Raw genomic sequence first — 11,077 nt, 5'->3', positions numbered from 1 at the left:
GAGGGGAGCAACCTGGGGGCATCAGCCTGGTCTGATTGCCCATGCCGGTGGCAAGCACACAGCCCTGGCTGTGCCAGCCACGTCCCTCGCCTGCTGGCCTCTGGGCAACAGGGCCCTTGCAGGGACACATGGTGGACCCATGGCCAGTTATGTCCCTTTACTGGCCGGCTCTGGCTCTGTCCCCACTTCCTTGGTCACCCCTGTGTCCCCTGGGACATGCACCAGTCTGTCCCTTGCACCTGGGCCCCTGCGTGCCAGATGCCCCGTCCCCTACAGCCCTGGAGAAGTTTCCCTGCAGCCCTGCACATTGAGCGACTCACAGCCACAGCTGTGACGAGAGCGTCAGTGCTCAGCTGTGGGTGCCCTATCAGAGCTATCAGGAGTCCCCTGGGAATAGGGGATGGGGGCAGCTGGCCATGTTGTGTGCTGTTGTGGGGTGGATACCCCCTCCCCAGCCTCTCGGTAAAGCAGGGACAGCTCCAACCCACCCCTCTCCCTGGGCTGTCGGTGCCAGTAGGGTGCCTGGCCCCAGCAGGCTTTGGGTTGCCACGTGTCCCTGCAGGCACCTGCTGGGGACACAGAATCATAGACCTATGGAATGGTTTGGGTTGGAGGGGACCTTAAAGCCCCTCCCAGTGCCACCCCCTGCCCTGGGCAAGGACACCTCCCACCAGCCCAGGTTGCTCCAAGCCCCCTCCAACTTGGCCTTGAACCCCTCCAGGGATGGGGCAGCCACAGCTTCTCTGGCCAACTTGGGCCAGGCTCTCACCACCCTCACAGCAAACAAGTTCTTTCTAGTATCTAAATCTCCTCTCTTTTAATTTAAAACCATTACCCCTTGTCCTGTCGCTCCCCTCCCTGATCCAGAGTCCCTCCCCAGCTCTCCTGGAGCCCCTTTAGGGACTGGAAGGGGCTCTAAGGTCTCCCAGGAGCCACATCTCCCTCACCCCCACCCCGTTCCCGTGCCACCATTATTTCCACGTGCCCTAAAATCAGCTTTTCCCAAGCAGCAAAGGGCTGTCTGCGGCTGCTGTTTCTCTTGCTGCCTGGTGACCCCGCATCCCCTGGGGACAGCAGGGTGCTGGGAGGTGCACCGAGTTCCCCAGGCCTCTGCTTGCCCATCTCCCTGCCCCTGCACCACCGAAGGGGCTCACCCCGGCTGGCGCAGGGGGGTCAGCACAGCCCCACACTGACCCCCCCTTCCTAGCAAAGCCTCCCCCCACGCTGAGCCTGGGGCCACCCTGGGGTGCCCCTCTCTGGGGCTGCGGGAGTTTCCCTGGCTGTAATGGGCGTTTTGTCCTTGCTGGGGGACAGCTCGAGCATTCCCCAGGCACCTCGAGGGGCTCCAGGACCCTGGGGGGGCCATGGGCACTGTGCAGCCCTGGCAGGGCACAGACAGAAAGGCGGGGGGGGGACACACGTGAACCCTGGTCTGCCCCAGCCCCCCTTCCCTCCTGCTTTTGGGCAGAGTCTGCACCCCACCAGAGGTGCCAAGAGGCACCTTGTGCTCCAAAACAATTTTGTTGGGTTTACTCTGGCTTTATCCTGGCTTTATCCTGCTCCCCAGGGAGATCCCACCATGGCATGACCCTGTGCATGGGGCAAACCCCCTTCCCATCGCCCTGCTCGGGGCACTGGGCCGATGGGGGCAATCCCAGTGTCTCTGCCCATGTGTGGGGTGACAGGCTCAGGGTTTTCCCAGGAAATCCCATCCCAAGGGAGCAAATCCGTGCCCAGGATGGATCCCAGCCCCCTGGGCTGCTGCTGGTCCCAGGGACGGGCTGGCAGCGGGATGGATGCTCACCCTCCCCGCAGGGGGAGGAAGGAGGATGGCGGCATCTGTCCTGCTGTGTTTCAAGATGAGCTCCTTTATGACACACTTTCCTGGGCAGAGAGACCCCAAAGCAGCAGAGAGAAGCCAGAGTTGGGGGCTGCCAGGCTGCGATGCCTGCCATGGGGGGGTCTGGGGGGGTGAGGGTCCCCAGCCTGGCTCCTGGAACACGGACTCAGAGACGGCACCAACTCCTCCATTCTGGCTCTGAGCTCCTTTCAGGAGATTTTTCCTTGGCAATCCCCCTCCTGCAGCATCCTCATCCCCGGCCTCGGCCTCGTGGTGTTGCCAGGGCTTTTGCCCAAGGGAGCCGCCTGCCTGGGTTTCTGCTGCCCAAAAAATGCCCCAAGGACCGAGTCCTGCTGCCAGGGAGGATGCTCGCTTTTTTTTCCCTGCTGAGAAAAGCTGAAGCCTCTGTAATTATTGATTCCAGCAGTTGGCAAATCACACTTTAAGCAGCAGTTGAGGCTGGAGTGAATGTTGGGGTGACACAGGAGCCCCCGTCCCAGCCTTGCTGCTGGGTCTGACCCTGCCAAATGCCACATTGTGGGGGGCAGCCGGTGGGGAGGGGGGTTACAGGGCAACGCTTTCCACCAGGTTTGAAATCCATCTTGGCATCCCATGGGTAAAGCCTGTTCCTGGGTTACAGGACACTGGACTGAGCTTTTCGTGGGCTGAGTTTGGGGCAGGTCCCGCTGGGCCACAAGCCGGGGGGGGGTCTCTCCTTGGCTCAGGTCTGGGCCAGCAGAGCACAGGCACATCTCCAGCTCCGGGGGCAGAAAACCTCACTAATTATTGATTAAAAGACTTTTCTAATCCTTTCTGTAACCAACAACTGGCAAGGAAAAAAAAAAACAACCTGCTGAATTATAGATCAGTGCTCCTGGCCCCCCCAGGGCCCCCATACTCCCCCGCCGCCCGCAGCACAGTGTATTTTCAGCCACATTTTTACCCATAATGAGCCCTTCAACAGGACCAGGGAGTTGCTGCTGGGACTTGCACTGGGATGTGGGGTCTGATCCAGCCCCCAGCCGGGAGGGAAGCGGTGACTGGGAAGAAAAGGCCCGTCCTGCTCCCGCAGCCCCCCCTCTGTGGGGTTTTTTGGGGAGCAAACGTGCTGAGCAAAACCAAAACCCGCTCCCCTCCCCAGCTGCAGCTCTCGCTCTCGCTCTGCTATCTCTGGCCCCGCAACTTTAAACAGTAATATTTTGTTTTGTTTTGTTTTCCTGGCTCGCCATTAATTTTAAATCGAGGGGGACCTAATTTAGTAAATGAGATTCTTCAGGAAGGCTTTAATTAGCCACAGAGAGAGGTGGCAGGTCCCATGGTGGAGTAGGGGCTTGGCGGGAGCTGCACCCCCAGGCTGAGGCTCAGCAGGGCCTTTTTGGGGAGGGGGGGTTATAAACCCCAGTGGTTTAGATGCTTTGGGCTTGGAGGGGGTCCATGGGAGGCCAAAGGGAGGATACGGGGATGGAGGCAGAGAGGTGGGGGGCACAGAAGCTCTCGCAGTCCAAAACAACCCCCCAGGTCCCCTGCAGGGCAAAGCTCTGCTCCCCAAACCCTGCCCTGGGTGACAGCAGCTCCCACACCCATGGCCTTGAACTTGGGGGTGGCTGTGCTGGACCCCCTTTGTGGGGGCCACCTCCAAGCCTTCTCTTCTCCAGACTAAAGAGCCCCAGCTCTCTCAGTCTTTCTTCATAAGGGAGATGCTCCAATCCTTGAATCATCTTTGTTGCCCTACGCTGGACTCTTTCCAGTAGTTCCCTGTCCCTCTTGAACTGGGGAGCCCAGAACTGGACGCAGTATTCCAGTTGTGGCCTCCCCAGTGCAGAGCAGAGGGGGAGAATGACCTCCCTTGACCTGCTGGTCACACTCTTCCCTACGCAGCCCAGGATTCCCTTGGCCTTCCTGGCCACAGGAGCACACTGCTTGCCCATTGCCATTTTGCTGTCCACCAGGACCCCTAGATCTTTCTCTTCAGAAGTTGTCTCCAGCAGGTCCACCCCTAACCTGTACTGGTACCTGACATTCTTCTTCCCCAGGTGCAGGACCCTACACTTTTCCCTGGTGAACCTCATGAGGTTCTTCCTTGCCCAGCTCTCCAGCCTGTCCAAGTCCAAGTTGTTTGTGCTCCCCAAAACCAGCTCAGGCTTGTATTTTTGTATTTCACATCACTTGGTGATTTCCCCAGCCCACGGCGGGCCCCAGCATCTCCTGCCCAGGAGGATTTGGGGTGTGGAGAGGCTCCCCTTGTGGGGACGTGGCAGGAGCCCAGCGAGTGCAGCTGGGGCTGATGAAACACCTCGCCTGGAGAGACATGGGCGACGTGGCGCAGCCGGAGGGGCCGGGGGGGTCCCGCCTGCCCTCCCCGCGCAGCTGCAGCCACCCCAGCAGGGCTGTTCCTGGAGGCAGCAGGGCTGAAACTCGAAAGCAAGAGCTGGAGACCAGAATAGCCCCAGCCCCAGGGCTGGGGGGAGCAAGGCAGAGCCAGAACCCGCTGGGGGGGCCGTGGGAGGATGGAAGAAGTTGTTGTCCCCATCCCCCCCCCAGCTTTATCTCGGCCAAGCTCGAGTGATACCCAACTGCCTGAGCTGGGGGGGTGCACCCCCAAGCACCTGAAAAGGGGGCTGGTGTCTCCTGCCCCCCATCCCCACATCCCCCCACTCTCGTAGCCCCATGTTCCCAAGGGTTTGGGGAAGGGCTGTGCTGGGCCCAGGTTGTGCCACGCCAGCCCTGGGCCCCCCAAGCCGCCACCCCCCCCATGCAGCTGCGCGGCCGCGGGGCATCCCCCGGCTAAATTTACACCTCGCCCGCCCCAGTCTCCAATCAGAAACCCAAAAGAGGGCCCGAAAAAAGGAACTGAAACCATCTCCAGTGGGTGCTGACGTGTGAAGGCAAGTGGGTGCCACGCGGCTGAGCCCCGACTCGGCTCAGCCCCGAGATGGTGGCCCTGGCTCTTTGCTGCGGCGAGCTGTGCCCCTGCCTCGCTGGGCTGTCACCTTGGGGGGCCACCGGCCACCGTGGTGGGGGGACAGGTTTTGGGGCAGCCAGAAGCTGCCCAGATTTGGCCGGGGGAGAAAGAGGGACCTGCTGGGGGTTGGTGCTGAGGCTGGTGGGGCTACACGCCATGGCAGGGTGTGTGTCCTCAGCCCAGGGTCACCCCTCCTGTCTCCTGGGGGGTCCCTTCCCAGTGGGGTCTCACCCTGCAGAGGGGTCCCTGTCCCATGGGGGGTGTCCCAGCTGCTGCTCATGCACACACACGTGTGCAGATGTACACACACATAGAGAATCATAGAATTTCCTGGGTTGGAAGAGACCTTTCAGATCATCGAGTCCAACCATGAACCCAACACTGACAAACCCACCACCAGCCCACGTCCCTCAGCACCACGGCTGCCTGGCTTTGAGACCCCTCCAGGGATGGGGATTCCACCATTTTAGCTGTAACCCCTCGGGCAGCTGAGCTGCTGCTGGGTCAGCAATGAGGCTAAAACCTTGCTTTTAGGTGTTCATTGTAGCTAAACAAAGTGCATATGCACACACAGACACACGCACACACAGACACACGCACACACAGACACATGCACACACTTGCACATGCACGTACACACATGTATATGTGCACACACACACTTTGATGCACACCCTCCCCAGTGATCCCAGTGCCTCCAGCCCCCCCGGCTGACCCCACACACGTGGGATTTGGGGACAGGGCTGGCCCTGACACACCTCGTGTCACCCTGTGCCACTGCCACCCCAGCCCTTTGTCAGGGCCTCCTGCTGCCACAGCACTGCCAGGTCACCTCAAATCACTTCTCGTTAACTCAATTAAACTAATAATCCCTGCCTCCCGCCAGGCAGCCCCTCAGCTGGGCTCGTCCATCCGTCTGACCTGCCCCAAGATGCACAGATATTGGGCAGATTTCCCTGAATCTGGGAAATAAAATCCAGGCTATGAATGGATAAAATGTGGGTTATAAATTATAAAATACAGGTTATGAATCATAAAATACTACAGAACACCCCCCCAGGGGTCACAGCCCCAGCGGGGGTCAGCCGCAGCGCCCAAGGCCGAGGTTTTATCACCCTGCAATTGGAAGGGAATTAAACGAAATAAATAAATGCTTGAGGCTGGCATGGTCGAAAACACAACCTGAGCAATCAAGCCGGGTTGCAAAGAGGAGAGAATTTGCATAACTCTGTCAAAACAGCAACCGCCGGGACGCGCAGCTGCAGGAAGGCACCGCGCGGGGCGGCCAGACCCCTCCCCGGCCTTTTATTTGTGTGTGTATTAAACCTCAGCCCCAGCCCGGGGGGAGGTAAACAGCCCCAGAGATAAACACCCGCCCTTGTAAACAGGTTGTAAACAAGCTGCACCGACTCAAAAATAAACACCTTTCCGCTGCTTCAAAATATTTATCATCTCAAGTTTAGCGCGGTAATAAAATAAAACTCCCAAAAAAGCCCCAGCCCTGGTCTGGGGACCAAGAAAAACCTTGTTTTCTGCTCATGTTGGGTGTAAACAGCCTTGTTTCCCCAGGCAGGTGTGCTGGGGGGGGGGGGGGCTGTGTGGCAGGGCTGGTGTTGCCCGGCTGGAGAAGTACCCTCGGTGGGTTTCAGCCCTCGTGAGGACTCCCAAGATGGGGGTTTTTCGACTTAATGTTAAGAAATGTCTAGCTGGGGGGTGCTGGTGACAGCAAAGCAGTGGCAGGGTGACAGCGAGGTGGTGGCAATGAGGCTGAAAGCTGTGATGGGGGCAGCCACCACAGTCCCCACCAGCCCCTCGGGAGGGAACCGGGGGGTTTGGCTCAACAAGTTGGGGAGGATTTTAAGCCAAATTTGGGTTTCTGCCCCTCCACGTCCTGCTGGGATGAGCAGTGCCAGTGCCACGGCTTGGGCAGCCAGTGCAGGGGGGGACTGGAGGGGACGTGGGGTGCCCCCCGGGGCTAGGTGATGGACCCTGACCAGTGCCACCCCCACCAGCCTGCCCACCCGCACCAGGTGCCACCAGCACAGCAGAGCCACCACCGTCCCTCTCCCTCTGCAGCACCGATGGGGGAAAAAATGGTTGGGTTTAAGCATCTTTGCCATGTTTTGGGGGACTTTTGGCCGGGCACCCCGGGCCGGCCATGGGCAGGGGGTGCTGACGCACATGGCTGCCCCCCCAGCTGGGCTCTCTCCGGGCAGCTGTGCCGACCGCAGCCCCGCTGCCCAGGAACGGCCTTTGCTAAAATTACAGCCCCACCGAAAACAAGAGCCCGCTTGGGCCAAACACCAGCTGGGAGCCAGGAATAGCCCCCGGTGCGCGCCGTTTCCCCGGCACAAACTTTCCAGCACGTAGCACCCCGAGCATCGCCGCCCGGCCGTGCCGCGGGCAGGGTGGGGGCAGAGAAAGACATTTTTTGGCGCCATTTCAACAATGGCTCTTGCTGGGGGGGGGGTTCCAGGTCCTTTTCCCTGGTGGGGGGCACAGCGTCTCCCCAAATTTGGGGTCCCATCAGGCTGGGTGCTGTGCACTGAACCCACTGGGTAGTTTTGCCATCCAGGCCCACCAAGGGCTTCACTTGCCAGACCCTTGCCCAGTGCCACCAGCTCTCTCTGCCATGGGCACCGTGGCCACCAGGGACAGGCCCCCCTGGGTTTGGGGACCCTGAGCATGGGGGTGTCTGTTCCTGGGGCTCCTGCCACCCAGTGCCTGGCACTGATTTGTCCCCCACTGTCCTTGCAGAGCTGCAGCCCCAACCCTTCAGGGTCCAGCCCAGGCACCCCCCACGCCCCAGCAGGGTACTGGGGTGGACTGGGGAGGCTCTAGCCATTTGGGGCCAGCTGTGGCTGAACAGGCCTTGTCCTGCTCACAGGGGGACCTGCTGCTGTCACCTTTCAGGCCTATGACCACGCCAGGCCAGCCCTGGGTGCAGCCATGGGGCAGCTGCCCCATAGCCTACTGGTGAGAGGGACTGGGCTGCACAGCAGGACCTGGAGAGGGGGACAGGGAGAGAGGGGGCATGGAGAGACATGGGGGGACATGGCAGAACAGAGAGCATGGAGGACACAGAGGGGATAAGTGGCACGGGGGGACACAGGAGGACATGATGGGACACGAGGGGAAACGGAGGTCACAGTGGGGGCATAGGGAGCATGGGGGACACAGGGACATGGAAGGACAGGGACACAAGGACATGGGTGACAGTGGCATGGAGGACACAGGTGACAGAGGTACAGGGGACATGGGTGGTGGCAGCAGCACGAGGGGTGGGGAACAGCAGCACAAGGATATGAGGAGAGGGGGGACAGTGGCACAGGGGCCAGGGGGGACGGGGTGACAGCACCAGGAGGACAGGGGCGACAGGGACATGGGGGACAGGGGGAACAGTGACAGGAGGCGAGGGGTGACAGGGACACGGGGGACCGTGGTGCGGGGGTGCCCAAAGCCGGGAGAGGGGCGCCACCTGGCGGCCCCATGACGCTCCTGCAGCCCCGCCCGGCCCCGGCGCCCCCGCGCAGGCCTTGTCCCCCATGTCCCCCCTGTCCCCTCTGTCCCCAGTGTCGGTGGCCCCGCGAGGGATCTGGGGGGACACGGGCTGTGCCCCCCATGCAGCGGGGTGGGGACGTGGAGCCAACCTGAGCCTCCCCCGAGGCGGTGCCAGCCCTGGCTGCCCGTAGGCACACGGAGGACCCTGCCCCACGCCTGCTGGTTCTCCCGGGCCTGAGCCCCCGGTGCAGTGGGAGCAGGTGGCCAAGGCCATTACCGGCACTAATGAGGTCTGCTAATGAGCGGTCAGCACACGGAGCCCCGAGCGAGGCTGCTGCTTCCAGCCAGTGCCGGCTGGAGCCCGACGGGAATTCCTGAGCTGGGCCACAGCCACCACCAGGCCAGTGGCACCCATCGCCCAACAGACCCACGGGGCCGAGCACATCTCTGCTCTCCCCTCACGGAAATGGGGCTCCAGGCACCCAGGCTTGAGCTCTGGGGTGGGTTCAGAGACCCCCAGCATCCATGGGGGCCTGCGAGCACCCAGCGTGGGGATCACGGGGGCTTTGGCTGGGCCCCTTCACCCCCTGGAGATGCCCCTTCCCTGCCATGGGCTTCCCAAGCCCTGTGCCAGGAGGGTGCTCAGACCCCCTGCACCCATGGGTGCCACAGCCACCCCTCTGGCTGGGCTGGAGGAGCCCGCACGGGCAGCGATTTCCCCCAGAAATGATGAAAACCTGAGGCCTCCCCACCCCGCTCCCAGATAATGACCTGTGCTCTGATGCCCATAACTCAGGAGGAGACGGGAACACGCCTGGAGCTTCAGCACATTAATTATGAACCACCCCATTTGCCAGGGCCCTGGCTCTGCCCCTGCCTTTCTGGGCATCGCCGGAGCAGCGCCCACAGCTGCAGCAAAATTAGCTCCGTGGAAAGAGCCATCAGTTCCCTGCGTTCTGCCCCGGGGCGCCGAGGGGTGCTGTGTCCCCAGGGACAGCCCTGACCCCCCCTCAGCCAGTCCCAAGCCCGGGGAAGGAAACATGGCCGTGTCTGCGAACATAGGGACCACCAGCATCCCAGACCATGAGAAGGGCCAGGGTTGGGGCCTGGGGGTTCCTTGCAAGGGAAAAGGGGGGTTGTCTCATTCCTGCCTGCACATCCATGCTCTGGGCCAGTCTCCCTGAGTGCCACCCCGTCACTGTCCCCCGGGTCCCTCCCCAGACCCCCACACCAAGCACCCTGCCCCAGCTACGCTGAAGGGACACAGAGCCTAAGTGAGGACCTCGGCTTTATTCCAGCTTGGAATAAATGCCCCCCCATCACCGTTGCAGCGGGACGATGCTCCTACAGGTTTGGGGAGAAGGGGCCGAGCAGGGCCAGGAGGAGCAGGGGGGAGAGGAGCTGGTGGTGGCCCCCGTGGGGGGACCCTCCGCTGGCCGTGGCCGCCCTGGAGGCGAAGATCTTGCGGCTGTGGAGGGGCTGCGGCGGACGGAAGTTGTTGGTCATTTTTAGGAGCGTGGAGCCGGTGGCCGGGAAGTGGAGGGTGCTGACGAACGCCCGCAGCTGTGCAGGGGGAGAGGAAGGGGTGGGCAACCATTCCCTGGGCTCCCCGAGCCCCCACCCACCTGTGAGCCCCCTTTCATGCTGCCCTGTTGCCAGTGGCACAGGACCCAGGGTATGGCCCCCCCACCAGCGGGTGTCCTCCCACCACCCCTCACCGCTCTCCTGAAACCAGACCCACAGGGTGAGGGCATCAGGCAGGTCCTGGATCAGCTCTTGAGTTGTAAATGAGCTAATCGTGTCTCACTGCCTGTGATCAGCACTTAAAGAGCAGCTGGGCCACGGCACCCTCAAGGAAATACGTCTGCTAAGATGCTTGGGTGGCAGAGGAGAACTCCATCTGTCCATCCATCCATCCATCCATCCATGCATCCACCCACCCTCCCACCTCCTCAGAGCCTCTTCCAAGCTCCGGTGCATTCGCTTCCATTTCGCTTTCTGAATCCTGGGGCTGGGCAGGAGAGTGCTGGACGGGATTTCTCCCTGCTGGCAGGTGGCCACAGCTCCATTACTTAACCCTCATAAAATTAATTAATTGCCAGGTTGCCAGGAGCATTATTACAGAGGTGACTTTCCCTGTGCTCTTGCTTAGGGGTCAGGAAGGGGCTCTGATGCCCATAACTCAGGAGGAGACGGGAACACGCCTGGAGCTTCAGCACATTAATTATGAACCACCCCATTTGCCAGGGCCCTGGCTCTGCCCCTGCCTTTCTGGGCATCGCCGGAGCAGGGCCCACAGCTGCAGCAAAATTAGCTCCATGGAAAGAGCCATCAGTTCCCTGCGTCCTGCCCCGGGGCGCTGAGGGGTGCTGTGTCCCCAGGGACAGCCCTGACCCCCCCTCAGCCAGTCCCAAGCCCGGGGAAGGAAACATGGCCGTGTCTGCGAACATAGGGACCACCAGCATCCCAGACCATGAGAAGGGCCAGGGTTGGGGCCTGGGGGTTCCTTGCAAGGGAAAAGGGGGGTTGTCTCATTCCTGCCTGCACATCCATGCTCTGGGCCAGTCTCCCTGAGTGCCACCCCGTCACTGTCCCCCGGGTCCCTCCCCAGACCCCCACACCAAGCACCCTGCCCCAGCTACGCTGAAGGGACACAGAACCAAAGTGAGGACCTCGGCTTTATTCCAGCTCGGAATAAATGCCCCCCCATCACCGTTGCAGCGGGACGATGCTCCTACGGGTTTGGGGAGAAGGGGCGGAGCAGGGCCAGGGGG

At 61.4% G+C, this 11,077-nt stretch overlaps 1 protein-coding gene across 2 annotated transcripts in view; it reads right to left on the bottom strand.

The window, feature by feature from the left end:
* Positions 1–9,578: 9,578 nt before the first annotated feature.
* Positions 9,579–11,077, bottom strand: part of LOC106889193 (carbonic anhydrase 15-like) — a 10,712-nt gene continuing 9,213 nt past the window's right edge. For both annotated transcript variants that reach the window (XM_014943984.1, XM_014943983.1), the window contains exon 8: positions 9,579–9,866. In XM_014943984.1, coding sequence (XP_014799470.1) covers positions 9,648–9,866 — 219 coding nt within the window. In that variant the 3' untranslated portion in view covers positions 9,579–9,647. The remainder of the gene's footprint in view (positions 9,867–11,077) is intronic.

This window comes from Calidris pugnax, unplaced genomic scaffold (assembly GCF_001431845.1).
Source record: "Calidris pugnax isolate Ruff unplaced genomic scaffold, ASM143184v1 scaffold138, whole genome shotgun sequence".
Taxonomy (NCBI): Eukaryota; Metazoa; Chordata; class Aves; order Charadriiformes; family Scolopacidae; genus Calidris; species Calidris pugnax.
This window is presented reverse-complemented; position numbering and strand designations above follow the sequence as displayed.